General features: G+C 40.7%; 1 protein-coding gene and 1 long non-coding RNA gene across 3 annotated transcripts in view; both read left to right on the top strand.

Annotated features, from left to right (window-relative positions):
- The first annotated feature begins 1,966 nt into the window (after positions 1–1,966).
- Positions 1,967–10,126, top strand: LOC121521067. Its single transcript, XR_005992822.1, has 6 exons — positions 1,967–2,129; positions 2,518–2,583; positions 2,689–2,824; positions 3,569–3,678; positions 5,332–5,390; positions 5,481–10,126. It is a non-coding gene; the product is annotated as an uncharacterized LOC121521067 (long non-coding RNA).
- Positions 10,127–21,715: 11,589 nt separating this feature from the next.
- The window catches only part of LOC121521474 (E3 ubiquitin-protein ligase TRIM9), a 99,286-nt gene continuing 94,539 nt past the window's right edge, over positions 21,716–26,462 (top strand). For both annotated transcript variants that reach the window (XM_041805491.1, XM_041805490.1), the window contains exon 1: positions 21,716–22,613. In XM_041805491.1, coding sequence (XP_041661425.1) covers positions 21,765–22,613 — 849 coding nt within the window. In that variant the 5' untranslated portion in view covers positions 21,716–21,764. The remainder of the gene's footprint in view (positions 22,614–26,462) is intronic.

The raw sequence follows: 26,462 nt of genomic DNA, 5'->3' as shown, positions 1-26,462 counted from the left end.
AGCTCTGTCAGGTTGCACAGCCCTCTTCAAGTCCAGCCACTAACTCTCTACTTTGATTGAGGTCTGGGCTTTGACTCAGCCCCACCAGAGCATTCACCTGGTTGTCTTTAAACCATTTCTATGTCGCTTTCGCTGTATGTTTCAGGTCATTGTATTCCATCAAACTTCTCCCAGACTGTTATTCTCTTGGAGACTGAATAATATTGCCCTTCCTATATTTGACATTCATTTTACCCTTTACCTTCACAAGTCTTTCAGGGCTGGCTGCAGAGAAGCATCCTGACAGCATGATGCTGCCACCACTGTTCAGAGCCGGTGTTACAGTTGTTGTATGCAGAGTCCCTCACATCCCAGCTGCTTCTTGCACGCTCACTCAGTTTGTTAGGACGGCTTGATCTAGGCAGATTTACACAGGTGCTATACTCCTTCCATTACTTGATGATGGATTTAACTGAACTCTGGGAAATAGGATTTTTTTGTGTAACAATCCCCTGACTTATACTTTTCAGTAACCTTTTCTCTGAGTTGCTTGGAGTGTTCTTTTGTCTTCGTGGTGTAATGTAGCAAGGAATACTGATTAACCAGTGACTGGACCTTCCAGACATGGGTGTCTTTATGCTACAATCACTTGAGACACATTCACTGCACTCAGGTGATCCTCATTTCAGTACTTTTGAGACTACAAGGCTTCCAGTACCCCCCAACAGGCAGTTTTAGTTGTTTTGGAGGGCCCAGGAGACACTTACCCATCTAGCTTTGAACAATTATAGCCAGGGCCATTTCTAGCCATTTTGGTGCCCTAGGCAAACTTAAAATTTGTGCTACGCCCATGGGGGAGAATACAGACAGAACTATCCAACCAGTATAAAGTTGAGAATGGTACGCCGCAAAGGAGTGTAGTAGGTCGAACACTATTCTCAGTAATGATTAATGATATTTTTTAAAGTGCTCCATGTGGACTAGAGAGATCTTTATTTGCAGATGATGGTGCCTTGTGGAAAAGGGGGAGGAATTTTGAGCATGTAGTCAAGAAAGTACAGGAGGGAATCAGTCAAGTTGAGAGGTGGGGAACTAAACGGGGGTTTAAGTTTTCAGTGGAAAAGCCAAAAGTGGTTTTCTTTCCAAGAAAGAAACTAACAAATTGCTGAAAAAAAATGTGTGGAGATGAAATTGGAAGAGATGAAAGCTTTGGCTTCTTAGGGTTACAGTCTGACCGGAGATGAGCAGATCATGTCGATCATATGATCAACAAGTGTAAACAAGTTTTAAATGTAATGAGATGCCTTGTAGGACTGCGGTGGGGTGCAGATTTATATCACTAAACTACATTTATGTGGCCCTAATCAGATCCCGGTTGGACTATGGGAATATAGTATGTGGTTTAGTAGCAAAGTCAGTGCTGGCAGGCTTAGATGTAATCCAGGCACAAGCGCTAAGACTGTGTTTAGGAACAGATCTTCTCCTGTATGTGCACTCCAGAGGAAATGCCGTTGTGCTTGAGGAGGACGCAACTGATGGCCCACTACTGGGTCAGCATAAAGGGCAGGGTGATGAGCACCCTACAAAAAGTGTGCTGCAGGTGTGTTGGGAGAAGGAAAGAGCACAGAAAGAAAGTTTTGGATGGAAAGGAAATGGAATAGCTGAAGATATGGGGTGTTTGTAAAAGGAAGACATTTATATTCATTAGAAAATAGAGTAAAATCATCAAGAAACAGAGGACATAAAAGAAAAGAGCAAATAATAATAACAAAACCGAGGATTGGACATAATAACTTGAACTTCATGGATGCCAACTGCCGTTAAACACCAAAGAAGCAGAGAAGAAGAAGGGGCAGCAGAGTGACGTCACAGCCAGTCCGGCTGTACTTCACGTGGAGAGCGGTGGGGGGCGGTGTGTATTTAAACCGGTGCCGACACATGGAAATCTGTTTGAGGTAGCCATGGCGGATCCAGCTGTGTGAGAGTGCTTAATGAGCAGCTAAGAACTTGTTCACAAACAACAAACGCGACTAAGCTGTCTTTCACCGGCTGGTGGGCACATGAGGAGCCTCTTCGGATGAAGAGCAGTCTGGATTTTGGGAGCCTTTGGCTGGAGAGCGACCCAAAGTTGGGCTGTTTCTGTTGGACAGGTGGGTCTGATTAACTGGCTAACTTCCGGTTGGCTTGTGCTAACTCGCTATGCTGTAGGCTTTTCAGTTGAAAACATATCATGTTCTCATTTAACTTGTAGTGTAGGAATAAAGCATCTATGTGCTCGCTTAGTCTGTTGTCCACTAGTACTGAAACATCTACGTTGGCATTCCTGATAGCTTGATAGTTAAACTGGGGCCTACTACGACTTAAGTCGGCCTGCGTTCAAGCCAGGGAGCATCCTTAGTTAAAGTTACATGACTATCTTTATTGAAGGTAATCGTTATTGTTGCTCCTGCAGGATAGACATCACCATGGCGTGTTTTTTATATGGAGGGCTGATGATTATCTGGTTAACAGCACTGTACCCTCTTGTTGCTCCTGCAGGATGGACATCATTGTAGCATGTCAAGGACATAGTGCAGAGATGTGACGACCCATCTGCATTTCATGGTAAGAACAGGATACATACACAGTTGTGCAGATGTTTTAGTGTATATGTGTTTCTGTGATTAGGGCAGATTTTTAGCATGCAAAAAATATATTTCTATATTTTAGGGCCTTTGGACCTCCTCCATGTTGCTGACGAGCTTGGTTGTCTTGCAGCCAGTCAGACAAGGACCTGGACTGAGAGAGGGAGCAGGACTTGCCACACCCTCACTATGCACTATGCCCCCAAGTACCTGAACCTCAGGTACATATTGTTTATTTTAGTGGTTGTTGTTGTTTGCAGATGGTATTGATGCAGGAGTCTAGTCTTTTTAACTGGTACATTCTTATTTACAGCGTGTACAGTTACAGTTTGTTGTCGCTATTATTTTGGTATGCTTAATCCTCAGGCATCACTTTAATTTACTATCCTTTGAAACCATTAAGGGCACAAATGTCCACTTCCAAAAAACTGCTACGAAAACTTAACAGATTTATATTTTTTCTGCCTTTTTTTTTTTGCATAAATCTCTTAAACAACTTCAGCTGTGCTCAAAACTACCAAACATTTTGAGGATTTTAACCCTAAATGCTGGTTTGATTACTTAAAGATCAAAAAATGTGGTTTGAATGAGAGTCAGTGGGATGTTTTTGTCCACGAGTGACCATGCATCAAAGTCATACCCAGGAATTTTTTACCCCCCCCCCCCCCCCCCGAACATTAGTTATCTGCAAAATAATTACTGTTTTGTGTGTGTGTTTTTTTTTTTTTTTCTTTTAGATAAAATATGACCTTTCTGTAATCAAACTGGCATTCAAAGGCTTAAAGTCCTGAAAATTATTCAATCAAAAGATTTGACCAAAATTTGAAGGGCTAAAATCCTCCAAATGATTGAATGTTTGGTAGTTTATAGTACAGCTGAAGTTGTTTAAGAGCGTTTATGCCAAAAAAAAGGCAGAAAAAAATATTAATATGTTAAGTTTTTATAACAATTTTTTTGGAACTCAGAGGAAGAAGAGACACCAAGGATGGCGGGGGAGGCCTTTGTCCAAGCTGAGGTCTGGAAAACATTCTGCTCCTCACCCACATACAGGCACTGGACGACAGAACCAATGATGGTAATTGCTGGGACTGACTTTCACACTATATATGTCCTCTGTTTTGTGGACTAAACTGTGACGTTGTCTGCTTGATAAATAGGGTAATCCTTGATGTGCCCCCACTCTCTTAAAATAAATGTAGATTATGCCCAATGTAAGCATGCTATATCTACAACTATACAGCTGCTTCTATCCCTCCTAAAGTTAACTTCTTGGCAAAGCTAATTAAAAACAAGTCTGGCCTAAGATAGTTGGCCCAGGCCCAGCTGGAAACAACTGAGATATTGTAAAACTCTCTTTTAAACACTTAGTATTTTTTATTCCTTCATATTGGTATCGTCCCCCGAAAATCCATATTGGTCTAACCTTAATGTAACCTTAATGTGAACTTATCCTGATGATTAAAGATATCCTTGTTAAGTCACCAAATCTGAAAAAGTAGTAAAAATATTTAGATAAGAAGTCAGGAATGTGGGAAAAGAAATTAATTTGTTTTGATTTCACATTTTCAATTTAGCATCTCACATTTAGGACTCAAACTTATGATTTTGACTTTTTATTTCATACTTTAAGCATTTACACTCATAATTTTGACTTCTCATAATATTTTGAGCTTTAAGATTCTTAATTCTGATTTTTAAGTGATATTTTGACCTTTTTAACCAATTATTTTGTTCTTAACCTCATATTTTCAACTCCAGACTTTGACTTCATAATCCCATTGTTTGACCTTTCAGACTCTGAATTTAAAATTTTGAATCATATTTTGACTTTTGATTTCATGATTAACTAGAAAAGCACTCAGAGAGTGCGTCCTCCACCATCAGCCCTGTCTCCTAATAGTAATGAATCCTTTAATAAAGGAAGGGGTTTTCTTTCAAATATTTGCATTTAATAAAAAAACACATAATTTTTCAATTCCATGTTTTGACCTTCTTGAACTAATAGGTTAACTTTTCTCAGATTGTGAGCATTTAAACTGATCTTTCTGACTTTTTAAATTTCAAAATCATTGATCATCAGTGCTACTTTTTTTTTTCACATTTTATTACCGGTGAAACAGACAGTTTCTGGTTAAAAAGGTGACCCTGTTAGGCCCTCAGGTTAGACCTGAATCCAGAATCCAGCCCCCGCTGTGACTGAGTTTGACACCCCTGATGTAGAGTTAACACAGATGACATCAGAAAGGTTGGGTTCTGCATCATATCTCCAAGTTGACTGAATAGTAAATCATGTGGAGGCACAGCTGTGAGACTGAGAGTGCCTGAGGAAAATCGGACTATAAGGGGCATGCAAACATCTTGTGTACAAACCAAGTTAGTCATGCATGGGCTCTCAGTACTGCTGACAACTAGGACTTTAACACGCTGTTGTCTCTTTTTCATGACTGTGCAAAGCTAAAATCGTAAATGAAACTTGATTAATGTTGGATGACCAATGGCACTGAGAAGGGGCTTAACCTGTAGCAGCTCTAAACGTGAAAAGTTGTACCTGCAAAAAACCAAATCAGTTGCTTACAATAAGCTGTGCAGTTTCTTATTTTTAGCAAAGAAGGTGACGTTTTAAACTGTCAAACTATCATTAAAACTTCTGTAAATGAATGGAATTAAATGCTAAACATCTGCAGTTGTATTTGAGATATTCTGATCCTATTTCTTCTTCTTTTTTTAGCACTTTGTCACATGAAGTCCATCACACATCAGCAATGAAGAACCTTGAAGAAATATCAGGTTAGTGGTTACACTGAACTTCAAGATATTTGTAAGAACACAGGAATGTTTTCTTTATTCTAAAATGATTTATTTATTTTCCCTTGTTAGGTTCTTTTGAAGAGGATGGAGTGGTGATCTACGATGTTGACACACTCAGATCAGTAAGCATCCTCTAGATGTGTAGTGCTTCTTTGAGAACACTACACTCAAAAAAAACAAGACAAAAGGGAACCACTCTGGCCAGGAGGACGCTGCCTCCTGCATCAACATCTATGGAATGGCTGCTTGGACTAGGAGGGCATGGTTCCTTCTTTTTAACAAGGCCAGACATCCACTCTAATTGCCCAGCAGGCCAAATGTACTGTTGCAGTAACTGTGTGCACTTAGAAAAAGTAAGTAGCATTAAAAATGGCAGCATAAACTGGGCATGCACAGTTTTGTTAAGCCTTTTAAAAGTTATGTCACAGGAATAGAATATCTGGGGGATATTAGAGGTCAGTAAGTGGGTAAATTTGGTAGCAGAGACAGAAAAATGCTTCATTCAAACATCCCTCCATGTAGGCCACCTAAATAAGAAAACTCTAGACATTTATACAGTCCACATGGTTCCTTGGCTCACAAAAGGCTCTCAATCTTTACAAGGGCAAATTTTGATAACCAATATTAAAGAGTACATGAAATTAAGTCCTTTGTCTAACAACCTAAAAATATATCACGTTAATCAATTTGATAATAAAAAAGATAGAACTGTATAAAAATGAGATTTCCTTAAAAATTGCAGAAGCTGCTGGTGAGGTTGAAGTGGAAATTTGGTGGGTGTGGCACCATCAGTAGGGCCCGTCCAGGCTGCCACAGGATGGCCGGGACCAAAAATTACTGCTGCCTGTTGGGCCTTCGGCCATATTCAGCTTTGAGGCCAGGGCTACGCCTGTACCTCGCGCCGCTGTGTGACTGCGGCGATCACAGAAGGCAGCACACTGCCGAGGCTTCATCAGCTGCTTCCTGTCTGTGTCTTCAGTCTGTTTCACAGCCTGGGCAGCTGCAACTGTAGACACCTAGGTGGTCTGAGCCAGGGCGTAGAGTGCCTGGCCTCATTTTTGTCCTGACTCGACCTGTGGCATGATTATCCATGGCACTGTCAAAACCACAAGACACAGACATGTTGGATGATGTGATGTTTGTGCTGGTCATTGAGTGGCCACAGGTAGGTTTGACTGTAACTTAGTGGTTATGTAGTCAGGTGTTTAGGTGTCCACCTGTGGAAGGCTGACTTCCTGTTCACAGTGAAAGAAACAGCTCAGACAGACTTGTGATCATCTGCTTCCTGGTTAGTTTTCATTTACATTCAGGGTTGGGGTGAGAGAAGCATCTGCACTGATTGTTAGCTGTCTGTCTGTGGGTTATCCTGAAGAGTCTTGTCATGCCCATTGTCCCTGTGCATGGTGCTTTACAGGGCCAGTGAGGCTTGAGGTGTAGAGTCTTGAGTCTAGGTGTATTGTGACTGCAGAAAACGCCTTGGTGTGCTGACAGCTCGGAATCCCGAAACCATATAATTGTGTACCTTTTACACAAACCCCTGAGCTCTCGGTGCATCATGGTTCTGTGGTTGCTGTATGCTGAGACGCAGGACTCTCCTTTAAGCCTCGCAGGCCTTGTGGACACCAGGCATGGGGATTTGGGTTTGAGAAGACTGTTCAGGGTAACCTGTAGACAGATGGCTGACTGATTAGTGTGCATGGTTCTCTGATTCTGACCCTGAATGTGAATGAGACTACCAGGCTGTGGCTGATCACATCTTTCCAGAGATGGGTCTCTTCACCATGCACAGGAACTCAAATTTTCACAGGTGGGATGTTTGTTTGTTGGGATCTTGTGTGATCCAGTGGGACAGGTCTAGTCATCTGTTTCAGTCGTGTCACAGGTAAGGTGATAGGGTCTTTTCCTAGAGGAAGTAGCACGGGGTGTAGGGTTGGCACGTGAGTGCCGGACTGTTAGAGTAGCATCTTGTGCCCTTTGCATGCAGCATCTGTGGGTAGTGTCTGGTTGTCCTACCGGCTCAGGGGTTTGTTAGGTACACCTTTATAAGGTTTCGGGATTCTGAGCCTGTGGGATGACCAGATGCCACCTGCACCTGCCGTTTTCAAAGCAGCAAGATGGTTAGATAAAGGCTTTACTGGCCTACAGAGTTCCTAGTCTAGGGTTTTAGGAGGAGAAGCATTTCTTGGTGTGACATTCCTCTGCTCTTGGTTTGTCTGATGGGGAGTTGATGGTTGTGTGAAGTTTTCGGCTGCAGTTTCTAGAGAGGATGAATACCCTGCTGGTTATGAACCAGAGTGTTTATGTTTGTTTCTGTGCTGGTCATTGAGTGGCCATAGCTAACAGTGTTTAATGGTAGGGTAGTTTGTCATCATAGCCAGTAGATCACCCGAGTGAAAGGGTAGCAGATAACTTAGTGGTTGTGTAGTCAGGTGTTTAGATGTATGCATTAGACACTCAGGTGAAGGCTGGAGCAGAGCTGTCCACCTGTGGAAGGCTGACTTCCTGTTCACAGTGAAAGAAACAGCTCAGACAGACTTGTGATCATCTGCTTCCTGGTTAGTTTTCATTTACATTCAGGGTTGGGGTGTGAGAAGCATCTGCACTGATCGTTAGCTGTCTGTCTGTGGGTTATCCTGAAGTGTCTTGTCACGCCCATTGTCCCTGTGCGTGGTGCTTTACAGGGCCAGTGAGGCTTGAGGTGTAGAGTCTTGAGTCTGGGTGTATTGTGACTGCAGAAAACGCCTTGGTGTGCTGACAGCTCGGAATCCCGAAACCATATAATTGTGTACCTTTTACACAAACCCCTGAGCTCTCGGTGCATCATGGTTCTGTGGTTGCTGTATGCTGAGACGCAGGACTCTCCTTTAAGCCTCGCAGGCCTTGTGGACACCAGGCATGGGGATTTGGGTTTGAGAAGACTCTTCAGGATAACCTGTAGACAGATGGCTGACTGATTAGTGTGCATGGTTCTCTGATTCTGACCCTGAATGTGAATGAGACTACCAGGCTGTGGCTGATCACATCTTTGCCAGAGATGGGTCTTTTCACCGTGCACAGGAACTCAAATTTTCACAGGTGGAATGTGCCTGTTCCCAGTGAGCATAGACTCAGGATTACTGCTGTGTATTAGCAGAGAAGACAGGTTGTTAGAGTAGCATCTTGTGCCCTTTGCATGCAGCATCTGTGGGTAGTGTCTGATTGCCCTACTGGCTCAGGGGTTTGTTAGGTACACCTTTATAATGTTTCGGGATTCTGAGCCTGTGGGATGACCAGTTGCCACCTGCACTTGCCGTTTTCAAAGCAGCAAGATGGTTAGATAAAGGCTTTACTGGCCTTGTGAGACAGTGTTGGTGTAGATTAAAACTTGTTTGACTTGAAGGTTTTGTAAGCATTATTGGATTTGAGTTAGGAAGTTTAGGTAAAACTGCAGCCCCACAATGCCTTTGTGTTTTGTGTGTCTGACTAGTCCACTGGTGATCATGTGATAGGCCTGGACTTGGTGAATCTGAGGCCAGTAATTATGTGTCATGGTGAAGACCTCCTCGGGGTCTGTGCTCTGCACTGTTCAGGTTGTGTGATGGTCTGACAGCATTCCATTACAGACATCCCATTTTTTCATTTCTGTTTAATTCCATCTCTGGCCTTTTCCTGGCATCTGGAAGCCACATTGTTGCTGATATTAAGCTCGGGGTGGTGTTGCCTCTAGTGATCGTTAAAGCGCTCCTCAGCAGCTCGACGTACAGGTGTAGCCCTGACCTCTCTGCTGGATGTGGCCAGAGGCTCTACAGGCAGCAACAATGGGGTCTCGGTCCTCCTGTTGCAGCCTGGACTGGACGGCATGGGGTGCCACATCCACCACCTCACCAGCAGCTTCTGTCAAGGAAGCTGGGGCCGTTACTAAAATGGCCCCAGCTTCCACGACTGGAGGGCCAAGGTAGTTGGGGGCCGTTTTAGTAACGGCCCCCAGCTACCTTGGCTGGGGGGCCAAGGGGGCCAGAGGGCCTCCTTCTTTAATGGCCCCAGGTACCTCGGCTGGGGGGCCAAGGAGGCTAGAGGGCCTCCTACTAAAATGGCCCCAGCTACCTCGGCTGGGGGGCCAAGGAGGCTAGAGGGCCTTGTACTAAAATGGCACCCAGCTTTCTTGGCTTGAGGGCCATCTGCTTCATTGGTTAAAGGCTTTAGCTGTTCCCTTTGGAAGAGCTTCCAGGAAGCTCTTCCTGATCTAGGAAAGGTTGGCCTTAACCTCACAGCCTCCCATTTACTCAGGATTCAAAGAACTGGTGCTGAACTACTGGTTGTCAAAAAGATCGAGTGGTCCAGTCAGCACACAGTATATTAGCTGCCTTTAAAACACAATGCTACTTTCATTATACAAGGAATGAGTGAATTCCTCCACATGGGTTCACTTTCAGTGTGCACACAGTGAAACGCAGCATGTCTTGTTTGCTTGGCCTTGCATATTAGTGTCATCTCATCGAATTATATCTGTTTTTCATAATGAAACCTCATTAGTGCCAGCTTGCCAGTGTGCTTGATCTCTGCTACTACTATATCTCTACATCTGCCTGAACAAATGTCTTAAGAATGCTCAGTGTTGGGGGGGAAAGTCTCACACTTGTATAGTATAGACTCGTGTCTTGAACAGTTAACCACATTATCCTTGAAGTAGGGCAAAACCACAGGATTCGATGACTAATTTTGTTAAAAACATTAGGCCTAATTTTTGTTTGGATTTATATTTATTTTCATTAGCTCTTTTGTTGTGTTTTTGTTCTGGATTTTTAGTTGGTATTAGGGCAAAATTTAGATGAAATCAGCCTGGCCCACTGCAGATACCAGATTGCAAAAGGTGCAATTTTTATTCAACTTGAATGTATCAAATACCATTTTAATACGTCTTGCAAGCATTTGTTTGTTTCTCTAGAATAATTTGCAAAAATGATTTGTTCCCTTCAGTACAAAACAATCATATAAAATTGGCAGTACAAGTCAAAATATATATTTTAAGTTGGTTATTTTTTCAGAATTTTTCAGCCCTAGTGTTACCTACCCTGTATGCTTTCTGTTATAATACAGAATCATTTATTGCTCTGTTTTATTAAAACACAGGATGACAGATTTAAAAATCCCATATTAAATGGCAATCAAAATTTTGGGAAAAAATCGCAAGTGAAATATTTTGCACCAAACTAGGGCTGAAGGATTTGGGAAAATGTATCATAATATATTTTGTTCTATGGAGGCTAGAGTTTTACTATCTTGATAATTTGCTCTTCTATTGTCTTCTATATTTTTCCATTTTAGTCCAACTGCCTTGTTTCCTTGTCGCAATGCCTTAATGGCATTTCCTCAATTTAACGTTTTTTTTTAAGTTGTCATATAAAGTTTTAGCACAATGAACTTTAATTGACACCTGGATAATCTCTCATCTCTAGATTGTTTCTGTCGGTCTTGCAAATTGCTGTTATTGACCAATAATCCTGAGTCGTCAATAACTGTAGCGTAAATCCTGCAGCCATTATACGGTTGCAGGATTTACACTACAATGGTGTCTCCTGTTGCCTGCTGACTGTGACAGCAGCAGAGATTGTTGGATTAAAAATGTTAGCTGTAATTTGATAAATCTAACTTTAGTTAAAAATGATCTGATTCTGGTAGCTTTACCAGCAGCTAACAGTTTTAATCCATACATGCAGTTTTACCTTATCTACTGTTCTTGCAAGCATAGTTATGAGATTACTTTAGAAAACATCTTGGGATGCATGATAGTGGATTTTTGCTGATATGGTGGTGTTTACAGATTGATTCTGATAGCAGTATGGATACCAATATTTACATGTTTTACAAACCTAAAAATCCACTATTTTTTTAGTTTATATGGCCAAAATTTACAGTCAATATATGCTGATATTCTCAGCCAAAATACCAGCTGTAAATATTGTCAGTAACTAAAAAACGGCAAATACCAGCAGATGTCAAACTTTCTATCTGCTCATACTGATATCAGACTGATAATATCATGCATCCCAAGAAACCTCTACAGATCACTCAAGAACAGTTGGAAATATTTTTGCCAGTTTGTCCTTTTTAAAAAATGTAACTGTGGTCTGAAAAAATCTGTGCTTTCACTTCATGAGTTCTAGAGCAGTTCAGAAGTCGACTGATTCTCTTTTATATCCTGTAACTGGTTGCAAACATGCTCTCATTCAAACACACTTGTATATTAGAATGGGTTACCACCACAGCAATGCCGGCTTGTCCACTTCCTTGTCTTTCCCTTGTTCTGTCAGTGTTGAAGATTTCAGCACTAATTATTGACCTGTTTAAGATCAAATTAAATCTAAACCTTGATAATCAATGAAATATTGTATTAATTTGTACAGTGTTTAATAATCAAATGGTAGAATCTTTAGTCTCAAGACTTTGGTGTTCAAAATAACTAATTCTAACCGAAAACATTGAAAATTAAAATTCTCAAACCTGTTGACTGGTTTAACGTTGTTCAAATGTATAGACTGCATTCATTACAACTCATTTAATTATTGTTTTGTTTTCTCCACATATCTCAAGTATCCTCTTCTGTTTACTTGAAATAAAATAACTTGACCTTAAAATTAGTTTCGTATTGGTCAAAAGTCTTGTATATTGTGTGTTCCCTATGCCTCTTGTGTTTTGGTTTAATAAATGTTGCCGAGAGCATAAGGCTTCTGGTGTGATTGTTTGATAATTATGAGTTAAAGTTAAGGTTTTTATGGGGTTTTACCCGTTTTATTATTGACTGACAAGTAGCCCTTACAGAATCTTGTCAAGCCTAGGTTTGGGTGGCTTTTCGAGGTCTTTAAAAATTAAATCCACCCATTTTTAATCTTGCCTTTAAATTTTAAAAGGAGCAGTAACATTCAGATGATTACCTAGTTAAAAGGACAATTTTGTGGAAATCAGAAATTAAATGTCTCTTTCAAGACATACTGTGCAAAGTGGAGATGAAATTTAAATGCTAATTGAATAATTTTGGGTCAAAAAATGCAGATTCTTACTCAAAATCTCTTTCATTTGTTGTTTTTAGTATCGGTACTTGAATTTACATCAGTGAATGTAATCGTAAACACTAGCAGACTAAAATGTAAAGACAACAAAAGAAATGTGTGTTATTGTTGTGTTAAAGTGATTTTATAGTATTTATCAATATCTAACCAATAATGTAACGATGACTTTACTAACCATCTCTATCTTGACTGAACTGGACCATGTGAGACGCTGCATTTTACTCTCAGTGACAAAGGTAAGTACATGCTTCTGGCTTAAAGAGACTCCAGTATTGTAGTACTCATGACCACCTCTAGACCACACCTTTGGTGTGGGGAATGGTGAACCTGGAATGGTGAAAGTCCATCCTGCAGTTTTTTTCTAGGTGGCGCCAAAAGTGAGATAGAGCCCTGGGTAATACCTATGTGCATGGAAATCGGTACACATATCATGATGAGACGAGGAAAAATTACATAATGACCATCCTCTAAAACATACAGGAAACAAACTACAGACACCAAAATGTCCAAATTTGGCCTTTTAATTAACTTGTCCAAGGGCTTTATAGCATGTGATCTACATACTTTAAAGCACTTCTTGAGAGCTTCAGGACATACTCAAGCCTGAAATAAATACCCAACAGTAAAACTCATACCACATCTAAACACCTAAAAATGTCTGTATGGGTCGAGCCTAACTTATACAGATAAAATAAATAAGCTTATTATTAGTCCAATATGTATCTTCCCTCCATAAAGCTTACAATTTTATTCATGGATGCCATTTCAGTGTACTGCAATCCACCAATCCATTGCTTAAGTCAGTGGTTCTCAACGTTGGGGTCGGGACCCCGTTGGGGGTCGTGAGACACTGAGAGGGGGTCTTCAGATGCCTTAAAAAACTAGGAATATTTTTTAATTTACAGTTTCCTCATAACACCAATTTTACCAGATTTCAACTTGTTGTCTTAACGTTGGCAAAATTGGAGGTAAAAAAAAGTAAACACATTTTGCCACTTAAAACCCTTTTTTGCCAGTTTCAAAACCTTTCCACCACTTTTTTTCTGCCTGTTTTTGCCACCTCTAAACCAAATTTTGCCACTCTGCCTATTGTTGGCTCTGTTGACACATTAATGCCACTATTAACCCCTCTTTACCACTTTTTACGCCACATTTCACCATTTAATATGCCCATTTTTGCCAGTTTAAGCCATTTCCACCTATTCCTGCCTCAGCTAACCCCTTTTTGCCAGTTTATATCAATTTTTCACCCAATTTCAACACATTTCCACCTATTTTTGCTACTTCAATATCATTTCAGCCACTTTTTTAATCCCTTTTTACCAATAAATATCCCAGTTTTTGCCACTTTAATCAATTTTTTTGCCAATTTTATCTAATTTTTTTTGGCACTTCTAACCCATTTCTGCTACTCTTAAACTCCAATTTCACCACCTTTCCCATTTCCATTATTTACCCATTTTAGCTATTTTTAAAGTATTTTAATTCTGTTTTAAACAAAAGGATTTACATTTTGAAGAGGACTACTTACTGCACACATGGATTAAAAAGATATTTGTTTCTTTGATAAGAGTGGTTATGATTCAGGTTAAATATAAAATACCACAGCTTAACTTTATGGACCATGATTTCGCAGGCCCCCAGTTTGGCCAGGCCATTTTTTCCCCCCTAATATGCAGCCTTGTCTCCACATGACTATTTAAGAATGTGCATGACTGTGTTCAGCCACCTTCAGGTACAGTGGGGGTCCCTGGTCTCTGACACCTTTATTTTGGGGGTCCCGGGCTGAAAAGGTTGAGAACCACTGGCTAAAGTATGTCTACAGGGATTTAACTAAGGATAATTTGCTTGATAAGAGGACGTTTTTAGGGTTTTTTGAGGGGCTTTGACCTTGCTGATGATCTTGGTTATTTTCAAATTGACTTTTTATCTAAAGTTTTAAAACAAAAGTTAGTCATAGTAATTTATTTGGTTTAAAGTGTGCATGGGGTGAAAAACAGATGCTCTGAAAATTTTACCACTTTTGTTTTAAAACAGCAAAACAAGTTATTTATTCAATCATTCGATGAGTCTGTTTTGCAGCAGTCAAAACAATCTGCATCATGAAAACAATTGCTCATCCCTGTCTGAAACATTTCCCAAAGCCTAATGTGCCACGATGGCAGATTTAGATATTTTTAGAGCCCCGCTCACGATTCCACACACGATTGTTCTCTCTGCTCCACAGCTCATCTCATTATAAGTGCTGATTTGATCGAGGGCTGCAGGAAAGCCTCGAGAGAAGTTATCAGCTTATCCTCAGAGAAGAAACATCAGGCTGGTGGGATTATTCAGAGAAAAAGTCCCCGAGGAGACGGCGGTAAATGCTTGTGTGATGAAGAGATGGATTCTTCATCAGCACAGGATAAGAGAAAAGGGAGCATATGGATTTTGGGGTATTTCAACTGAAAATCTGCATCTAAGGGGGGATTGGAAGTATTTTTGCTTTAACCACAGAATAAAAACAGGATTATTTGTTTTCTAGATAAACATTTCCAGACTTATTTTGCTTCCAACATGTGGGTCTACAGGTATGTTTTCAATCTTTGCTCTTTGTATGGTATTTTTAATCTTACAAACTGCTTTTGGGTTTAATTTGTGGAGGTGAGATGGGGGGAATGGCCCACACAATATTGCAGTATGTAAGATGTAGAAAAAGCATGGAGACAATGGTAAGTCTCTTCAATAAGGGAAAGAACAAGAGTTGCTCTTCCAGCAAACAAGATGGGAAAAATGGAGGATGCAATGCCTGGGCAATATGCTGCTTTTTATAACCAGAAAAATCAAAATGACAAACTTCCTGTTTGTTATACAGCATGGGCCCAAGAGGCTTTTTTGTAGAACTTAACATGATATACATGCTTAAGAATTTTCAAAATCCCTGTTTTTGAAATATTGTAGGGGGCGCCACTGGGCCAAAAAGCTGCGGCCACCAACAATAATGTTATCATTCATCTCATTTTCCCACTGGCCAAGTTTTATGGTTTTACAAGTTTTTTAAGCACCATATAATTCTACTTCCTGTTTCATGGCGAATGGAAAATTATCATGACTGCCCATTTCAAGATAAAGACTCTCGATCTCTGAAAATTGAATCAGGTCAGCATCAGGGGATGTGGGCAAATTTCAGCAGGATTTACCTATGGTATCTCTTCTTACTGTGCAAGTTGGAAGGAAGTTGTTTTGATAAACGCCCTTGGATTCAGATATGACCCCTGAAATACACTGTTTCAACAAAAAATACAAAAATGGTGGACTATGTTTGATTTACATAATGGGCCCAAGAGGCTTTTTTTGTAGATCTTGACATTATATATATATATGCTCAAAGAATTTCAAAATCCTAGGTTAAACCTGTGGTGGGGGCTGAATTTTTGAAATATTGTAGGGGGCGCCATTGGGCCAAAAAACCACAGCCACCAATAAAATAATCATACCATTCATCTCATTTTGCTACTGGCTATTTTTGTGCCAAGATTTATGGCTTTACAAGTTTTTTAAGCACCATGTAATTCTACTTCCTATTTCATGGTGAATGAAAACTGTCATGGCTGCTCATTTTAAGATAAAGACTTCTGATCATCTGGAAATTGAGTAAGGTCAGCCTCAGGGGATGTGCCTGGGCAAATTTCAGCAGGATTTACCTATGGTATCTCTACTTACTGTACACCAAAGAGGAAGATGTTTTGATGAACGCCCTTGGATTCAGATATGACCCCTGAAATACACTGTTTCAACAGAAAATATCAAAATGGTGGACTTCCTGTTTGATATACAAAATGGGCCCAAGAGGCTTTTTTGTAGATCTTGACATTATATATTTGCTCAAACATTTTCAAAATCCTTGGTCCAACCTGTGGCAGGAGCTGAATTTTTGAAATATTGTAGGGGGCACCAGTGAGCCAAAAAGCCTCAGCCACCAACAATATTCTGATCATTCATCTCACTTTGCTACTGGCTTTTTTTGGCCAAGGCTTTTGAGTAAGGTCAGCCTCAGGGAATGTGCCATGGCAAATTTCAGGAGGATTTGTCCAACATTGTTACTAGTGGGCTCTATGCACAGCAGGGTGTGATGTATTTCTGGTGGAAAATAAGGCCACTTTACAACTTCTGCCCAATGATACCTGTCCTACACTGCATTTATTTGTCAAAATTTTTTGTTTGTTTGTTTCAGTTGTTGTTTGTGTTTATTATTTATCATAATGGCATCCAAATGTGCTAAAACAATGTTTCAGAAAAGGTTAATAGCACTTCTGGATATTATTGCTGTGTGCCGCAATGTACATCTTCAGCTACATTTAACTTGTTAGGGTTAACAAGTTTGCCATCATATGCCGTTCTCTTCTGTGTTGAATCTTCTGACCAGAAGTTTGTGAGCAGCTTAATGACAAATGCGGAAGTGATGCATTCATAGATCCAATTGAATTTTTGATGAGAAACAGCCCCTATTATCCCATGATTAAGCATCTAAAATCTGAGGGCCACATCACAGCCTCTCTGTGTCTTTTTCTCTCTATTAAGAGTCATTCAGGCTCTCTTCTCCAGTTTCTAAGTCTGTGCACTTGTGCTGTTTGACTTAGCACAACATGACGGCAGAACAGCCTGCCATTAGTTGTCGCAGCCCAGTCACAATGCATTGTGGGAAACAAACAGACAATATGGTAACCTGGAAAGACCCCGGAAATTCAGCCAAGTTCCAGGCTTGATAGAAAACATTATGTAAAAACTACAAAGGCAAGGATAGTCTATTCTTAAAATTTTGACTTTATTTCTAATGTGCACAGCAATATTTTTTCTTCACCCTTGGCCTTAATCCTCTTTTGTATTGTTTACAATTGATAAATGAGCAGAAAATACAGTAACTCTACTCACTTTGTGGCTTATTTTGAGTTGGTCCTGGTCAGATTTAGCCATCTACCATGCTGCCATAGTTTCAAATCAGTGCAAAGAGAAACAGCAGTATAGATGTAATGTAATGTGCATGTTGCAGATCTGTGCTTGTGTGCGTGCATGAGATATAGCACTGTGCCGAAATCCAGCTCTACCATCCATGCCCAGCCAAGGAATTATGCCATGCTTGAATATACTCACACCAGTCAAAGAAACCAGACTTTGGCAAAACATGTTTGGGCATGGTACTGGTGAGCATGTTTGATGTGTAAAATGGCATCCGAAGACTTACAAACTTGGGAATCTTAAAAGTCCTGGAAGCATTCAGATTCATGGTCAGTCCCTGATAGTCCAGGTAACTTTCCTCCATTACCATCAACCTAAAGCCCCATCAGACTTAATATTTGCTCTAATCCCTGCCATTAGCTCCATTTGCTCTAGTTTTCCAGATAATAGGAATGGGGACTTGTTCCTTTGGGTGGCACCTTTACAGACTTTAAATTGTACGAGAGAAAAAGCTTGAATGTGCCAAAGATAAAATGTTGAGTTTCAGTGCTCAGAGCTATTCTAGGTCATATCAAACATAACACTACATCAAAGCATCAACTTGTGATGCCTGTTTTTTAAGTGACTTTCTTGTGATTTGAACTTAAGGGGGTTGTTTACATTAAATTTTCTGTTCAGTTACTAATTTTCCAGGTTATTCTGGCTCAGTGCAAGAAAACAGGGCTGGTACATTTATTTTTTTTGGACCTTTCCTGATTAAACCCGATTTTTAAAGTCTTAACGGATCTTGGAAAAGAATTAGAGCACACAAATGACAACCAACAATGACAGATTAATCAGTTTTGATCTGGAAGTCTGATTGACGACTGACGTAGTACAGCACACACTAACAGATTCATTCACAAGCACCCAGAGTCTGCACGCTCCAAACTCCACTGGTACTCGTCTCTTCTGGCTATAATACACTGTTGTCAGATTTGAAACTTGCTTTCTGTTCGATCCTATAAGCCTTAGTGCTTCCATTTGACCTAATTAAATCAAAGAACTGCACAGAGCTTTGCCTCAGTCTTCATTTAGGTCGCCCCCTGTTCTCTTGTGACCCAGCTTGACCCCCTTTAATGTGGCTTCATTGATATCACTTCTACATATTTTCAACTCTGAAAAATTATATTTGACCAAATACTAGTCACAGTGATATTTTGATGTGTCCACACTGGTAAGGGTGAGGACAGGGGGCATTATTTTTTAGGGCTCTCCATCTGTCCATCGAGGACATTCTTGTGAAGGCAATAACTCAAGAGCACTTTTAAGGATTTTCCTTAAACATTGCACAAACGTCCACTCTGGCTCATGGATCAGCTAATTCGGTTTTTGAGGTCAAAGATAAAGACAACTTTTAATTCATGTTTCTAAGCATATCTCAAGTTACTTTGAAGGATTTTCTTAGATTTTGCACAAATGTCCACTCTGACTCAAGTGTGAAATGATTAGATTTTGGAGGTCAAAGGTCATGTTAGATTGTGTATCCCTGTTTCTTGGACCTTTTTTTTATCAACCATGGTTGTTTTAAGCACTATCAGAATAAAGTTGACCTTACTTGACATCAGTAAAGCTTGATCTGAATAAACATACTAAATTCCTGCTAAAATTAATGCATGTACAGCTGCCTTTCTTGCTCTCTTTAGACAGTTGAATGCATTTCTGACATGAAATTAAAATTTTCCAGAAGGTTTAACATGATTTCCTTCTGGTAATGCCGTCCATTAATAACCCACAACAACTCTTCCGTGACTGAATATTTAAGGGGACGGCACTGTCGGGTATTTGGATTCTCTTCAGGAGCATCTTCAAAGATCGCTCCAGTTTGGAGAACCATTTAGATTCATGCTTTGCTGTCAAAGTGATACTTTAACTGCAGCTTTCATCTCATACCGTGCTGTCATACAGTGACATACAGTCCTGCCTTAAAATTTTTATGCCAGCATATCCTCAAATGACTGAAACCAGGGGAAACTTAGCTCTCACTTGACAAAGAAGCTTAGATTCTTTAAAAGTTAAGTCAGACAATAAAAGATGTTGGAGGAAGATAACAGTTTGTACAGATATATTTACATTAAAGTGAGTGTTTTTTAATGTGCATGCTCATTTCACCACAGGACAGATGTATGACTGCATAATGGGATGCTGACAGGGCTAATAAATGCTAAGCTGTCCCAGTAGGTGGGATTAATGCTGCACCCTGAGGGGCTTCAGTCACAGCAGCTGTCCGGTCAATTAAATGTTGCACTTACACCGAAGGCTAATGCCACACAGCATAAAGGTAACAGGATCAAACCGATAACAAATGTTCACACTTTTGAGCATCCGTCCACTTAAGTGTGCTTGATATGAGAATCTGATGTCCTAATTAGTCTATGGTAAAAGTCATTCCTACGTTTGTTTCATCTTTCAGTGACATATGTGCTAGTTTCGCCTGCACAATCATCCGTCTCACACTGACAGGCAGAACAAACGCAGAGCATCAGGCAGTCACAATAAATGATCATCATTCTCATCAGCATCACTGTTGACATAATGATGGACAATTGTAGCCTGTCAGCTCCCTCTGTGATAAGGATAACTGGCCCAGCCATACACCATAAAAACAACCTGTACAATCTACTCAATGAAGTCGAGGTAACAATTTGCACTCATTTTAATAGTGTACATTTTACTCAATATTTAGAGTGAATAAACAACTATAATGGAAAATATGTAAATATAATCGAGATTTATAATTACATACTCCAACTTATCACTTTAAGAAAATAAGTAATATTCACTCTTTATTGTAACGTTAGCAATATTTCATCTTATACATTTTTTTCCCATAGGTTTCAATTAATAATATTTTGTACAGCCTTGTTTTTCTTAGAAGCCTGAGCGGCTCAATGTATGCAAGAGACAGGCAAGTGAACTCTGACCCAGAAAGGGCTTCTCTATGAAAGTTACAGCAGCTTCCACAGGTGGAACGCCTCTAACTGAGTGGGTAGCTTCAGTCATGGTGCACACAGGTCTGACCACAAATGCAACATTAATACCAGGAGCAAGGTCAAAATAATCTAAACAGTGATAACTGCATAACAGACATCATCAGAACACATTTAAACAATTTCTACTGGCTTTTAGTCCAAAAGCACAATGCCCAAGGGCATGCTGGGAAAACGCTGCCCAGGCATGAGCATGACAATCCCACCAAGAATCAGAAAAATCCCCCCCCCTTCCTTTCTCCACCTTTCAGAAAATGTGTGCTCATGATGTCATGTGGGGAGTTAGCCCCAGCCCCAGGTTTGGTCGGCCCTCCCCTTTTGGAAGAAAGTTCCACCCTCCTCTCCTGCTCCTTTTTTCAAGTGCCAGCTGAGAGGAGGATCAGGAAAGGCACATCCATTTCCTAAGATGGGTGTGGTCAGGGGCGGAGTCAGACAACTCATGGTCTAAATGTCCTGTTTCATCAACATTCAATATTAGCCTTTCTGCTAGTTGTGGTATAGAATTGTTTTGTGGAAATATAACATGATAACATTGTGCTAATCTGTTGATTATAGACTGTTACTTTTGATATTAATAAGAAACAAAGTTTTCTCTCACAGGGCACTGACATGATAATGATCATGAAAAATGTTGGGCATTAAGAGGACAGAAACAAAGATGGCTTTCAGCATTTAAAAGCTGCATTTGAGCCTCTGGTAGCATCTTAGGCTGAAAGTGAACAACTTTTCCTTGCTGTGGGGCCAAGTAAGAAACAGCCAGCAGGAAGCTGCTAGCTATCAGGGTTTGTGTTTGTTTCCATATATAGGTCAGATTAATACATGTAAACATTACCATATACTTCCTCTGAACAACTAGGTAAACCAACAGATGCTTTTTCTGTGGGAGAGAGATTTAATCTTTTCATTAGTTTCCTTTACATGGGATTAACCCTTAACTGAAAGGTAAGTATGAACAATATTGAAATAATACATTAAAAAAAAAAAAACACTGAATAAATAAGGGCATTTATTCCCACAGCAAATTTAATTACGTGTGTTAATGACTCTTAAACAACACAGAGCAACGTTTGAAAAACAGCCAACAGGCATCAGTTAACTGAATAAATAAAAGAAATGTTGTATGTAAGCACTAAAAATTAGAGATTTCCTCCGGTTTGGTGTCAGGGCAAAACATCTGTGTGCTCCAGAGCCTTTTAAATGTACCCAATCAATCAAGCCCAGTCCCCGCCCCTCTTCGCGCCTGCGCAGATCCATTCAGGGAGCTGTCCGTGTGTCAGTCGGTGCTGGAGTGTTTTCACTGAAGCTGCTTCTCCTTCGCCGGTCCACAGAAACAGACGGCAGCGATGGAGGAAGAGTTAAAATGCCCCGTTTGCGGTTCCCTCTTCAAGGACCCTATCCTGCTGCCCTGCTCCCACAATGTCTGCCTGGCCTGCGCCCGGAACATCACCGTGCAGACCCCGGACGGAGAGACCCCTGTGCAGAGCCGAGCCTCGGGCAGCTCTGACTACGACTACCTGGACATGGACAAGATGAGTCTGTACAGCGAGACGGACAGCGGATACGGCTCCTACACGCCGTGCCAGCTTAAGTCTCCAAACGGGGTCCGGGTGTTTCCTCCAGCCGTCCCCCTCCGACACTGCTCCCTCACCTGCCCACTGTGTCACCGGAGCGTCTCTCTGGATGAGCGCGGGCTGCGGGGTTTCCCTCGGAACCGGCTTCTCGAGGCTATCGTGGCGCGGTACCAGCAGAACCGCGCCGCCTCCGCTTCCGCCGCCTCTTCTTCCTCCACAGCGGTGAAGTGCCAGTTGTGCGACCGTAACCCGGTGGACGCGACGGTGATGTGCGAGCAGTGCGACGTCTATTACTGCAACGCCTGCCAGCAGCGGTGTCACCCTTCCCGCGGTCCGCTCGCCAAACACCGCCTGGTACCACCGAGGAGCCAAGCGGCAGGAGGAGGCGCGGCAAGCGGAGGAGGCAGCGGCGGCAGCGTTGGTGGTGGTGGGGGAGGCAGCGAAGGTCAACAGCCGCCTGCTACCGCGAGGAAACCGGCCACTTGTATTGACCATGAAGCGGAAAACTTCAGCATGTACTGCTGCAGCTGCAAGATCCCCGTGTGTATGAAGTGTCTGCAGGAGGGAAAACACGCCAAACACGACGTGAAAACGCTGGCTATGATGTGGAAACAACACAAGGTGGGTTAACACACTTAAACACAAACACCAGGAGCTTAACAGGTCCCACCTGCAGGGGTGTCACCAGGATTTCTGGACCCCATGGAAAGATCACTTTGGGACCCCCAACACAAAGTCACCCTGTGATACCTTGCTGTTAAAACCACATCTTCATTAGCAGCATAAGCAGGGGGTAAGGTGTTGAATAATAAACAGACTACTTGAATTAATACCAAAACTACTTTTTTTTTTTTTTTTTGCAAAAAGTAATACAGTACACTTATTCTGCAGTTTAAGTTGTTACCGTCAAAAAGAATTAACCCCTTCAAAGCTTCTGCATGGTTTCTGTTGCACTGTTTCTGTTTCTCTCTTCTGAGCAAGTCAGCAAAAGCTTTGTGTTCATAGGGATGGGTACGTTTGGGCTTTGTGTGATACCGGTGCTAAATCAGTAGTTTTTGATACAGTGCAAGTACCTAAACACTCCCTGAATCAACACTTTTGAGAGGAAAAAAAGTGTGTTGAATGTCAGTGGGAGACCAAAAACTGTGTGGGTGTCACAAATGATTCACATATGATAATATGATTGACAGTATATTATTAAACTGAGATATAGATCCCCCAAAGCTTCTGCACTGATTCCGTTGCACTGTTTCTGTTTATCTCCTCTGGGCAAGTTAGCTTAAACTCTGTGTCCACATCCATTTTTTTCCTCTGGCAGTGCCCACAACCTCAGTTTCAGAGTGCTTTTTACTGGCATCTGTCTTTTTTCTGTTCCCATTCAGCTCTCATGGCTATCCCTCACTGACCTGATCCCAAATTATTAGGGATCATGTGATATCAAACAACCTGTTGATGTTATTGTCACATAGAGTATACAATGTGTGTGGTTTGCACTGTGGTTGTTTGTTTTGGAGTTTGTAATCAATCTAGGGAAACATACAGCCAATCATAATATGCCACGTCATCATGTACATGCACATTCCAGTGTACCGACTATCATAATGTGTTACATCAGCAGGAGATGCAGGATACCGAGCAGATCTGGTACCTAGACCGCTTCTCTTGGTAGTATCTGTAAAATGTATTAAATAGCTTGTGCATTTATTGTGTCTTTTATCCAATGAAAAATAACACGGAAGATATAAAAAAATGCAAAGCTATCCTGTCCTGGAATTTGCTCTGTGGTAGACCAGGGTATTACACTTTCAGACAAGTCAGATCATTTTTTTCATTCACCAATGCTGCAAGGCCTCTGCAGTTGACAGAAGTGATACCAGAAGTCCCGCCCCTTCTTGAATGTGATTGGTTTGTGAGAGAAAAGCAAATAGCAGTGTGGCATTGTTCTAAAAGTTGAACTATTTTCAACTGAGAGCCCTGTCCAAACAGCTGCCAGCTACATGTTGCCATAACGCTCTTTAATACGATGTAAACAATGGTGAACTGATAGCATTGATAGCACTCATAGGAAAAGCACAGTATAACTCTATTTTCATCTAAAATGGGGATAAAATCTTCCAGAGGCTCTGTTTGGTTATACTTACATGTAACCAAAGCAGTCATTGATGAAATTTAGCATAGGAATATGAACAAAGAGAATGTATTTACACAACTTAAGAGTTGTCAGCTAAATGCAGTCTCAATTTGCGGTAATTAGATGTGAAATTATTTACCAAGGAACGTCCCTGGTTTCTGAATGAAACAAACTTTACTTTTTTTTGGTCCACAGGATTTGTCATATGTAGTTAAAGGGGTGCACCCTTCCTTCCTGTACAGCCGTGGTCCCCAACTATTTTTCCTCAGAGCCCCTCTTGCTCATATCGAAGAGAAGCTGAGCCCCTCAAGAAAACACACATTTTTTTAATAATGTATTGGTGTCAAAAATTAACATCCATTTAATTTCTTCATAGATGATACCCTAAGAAAATAGCTATGCAAGTTTTTTTTCTTACCAAAAGCCCATTGTATAAACTGCTAATTTAGTGTTTAATCATGATTTTACTTAATATGTGCAAATCTAATGTTGACAACCACAAAGCAGATCAAGCTTTACATCTAGGGGGTCCCAGACCCTTTACTTACTTGCTTTACTGCCCTTTCCTCCAAAACAGCTCTCACTTAAATTTAAGTGAAGAGCAGAGGAAGCCATGACACATACTCCAGTTAGTTTGAAAAGTTACAGCGCATAAGAAGACGACTGGGACAATGCAAATTAACTTGCAGAATTTGTTAACCTGTTATGGCTGCGGCCCCTAAAGGCATAGGCCAAATGTACAGTATGTAATCTTTTGATAGTGATTTTAATATAGGTTTAAAGATAATCACAATAATGACACGTGTAATGACTGGGCCGTCCTACAACATAATGACAGCCTCAGCACCATCAGTATAACTGCCTACTGTCCAACAGTGCTTGATCATTCACATACTTACTGTACATGCGTTAAAGCGGAGATATTTTTTCAAGGAAGTAAAACTTAAGTCAGGTCTTATTTAATTTAAAACAGCAATATCACAATAATCAGACATTTTTGGTTGTACCTGAAGTGATTAGTAGCAGTTGATTCTTTTCATAATGCGCAATCATTTGGCCAGTGCGCATGAGCTGTGCTTTTATGGTTGCTGATGCACATCCTATACTAATAGTTCCAATTTAAAGTCACTGGCATGCATGCAATACAGTCAGCTATGAGCTGGACTGAAGTGAGCCTAGAGAGGTTTGTGACTGTTTCTGGGAGATCAGGAAGCTCTCTATCTCTGCTGGGATGTTAGGGCCTGTACACTTACACACTGACCAGAGAAAGGGCCTTCTCCTTTTACCTCTCACATCTGAGTGCTGATGATTCAATTTTTCTTACCTGTATTGATGGCCTTACAAACTGATATTAGGCTACTACTGCCAGAATAGAGGTCTTTTCTCTCTCCCTCTCTCGCTGAATCACTCACTCACCCACTCACACAAACACAGATTTTATCAGAAGTTGTGTAACTCACAATTGTGCCAAAGCATCAAAGCAGAAGTCGATCAATAATCCTCCAATTCATAGAAAGCATCAATGCACAAGTGCATTTTCTGAAAATACCAAAAATAACATTCAATTTTGATTTTCTCCTGCATGCATATACAATAAAATACTTTTATATTACTTTTTCATTTTTAAAATATCAGTTATATTAATGATTGAAAAGTATTAAAAATTAGCAAAGATTTGAAAAAGGCATCTATTTTTAAAGAAAAGTTGCAAACAAGAGGAATGAATCCACTAAAAACTGCAAGCTGAGCCATGCACACTATATAAATAGCACAAAAATTGGCAGTTTTTCACAAATTGGATGGTGTGCAGGAGTTTGTTAGCATTTTTCATAATCTAACCGATATTAGGTACTGAGGAGCTGTATTGTTGTTGCCATGGTATCAGAATGGGTATTGATTAGAATACCCATTCTGATTAGAATCATGAGAAAGTTATAATTTTCTAACCCAGACAAGCACCCGCTCTCAGATCAGGGACACATAAACCCCTAAAAGGCCTTCAGCAATTTCAGTATTTGTGTGTTTTTATGAGCAGAAAACTCCCACACACGGACACAAACTGATCAGGCCTTATGTGTCCTCACCAGCTCTCAAAAGCTTGAACTGTTTGGTTAAAAAGCAAAGAACATCAGGGTTAAAATCTGTCCTTATATGGTCTAAATTTTGAGTAGTAGCCTAATTAAATTGTTGGTTAAATGAGTCACATGTGAGGTGAGTTATCAGTGCAGTGAGAGGAGGCTACAGTCTGTTAGTCACTCAACATGGAGAGAGAGAGAGCGTTTATCCCTGAGTGTTGAGTTTACTGTATGTGGGGCAAATTGTGAATTAGAGAAGCCTGA

This window comes from Cheilinus undulatus, linkage group 14, assembly GCF_018320785.1.
Source record: "Cheilinus undulatus linkage group 14, ASM1832078v1, whole genome shotgun sequence".
Taxonomy (NCBI): Eukaryota; Metazoa; Chordata; class Actinopteri; order Labriformes; family Labridae; genus Cheilinus; species Cheilinus undulatus.
This window is presented reverse-complemented; position numbering and strand designations above follow the sequence as displayed.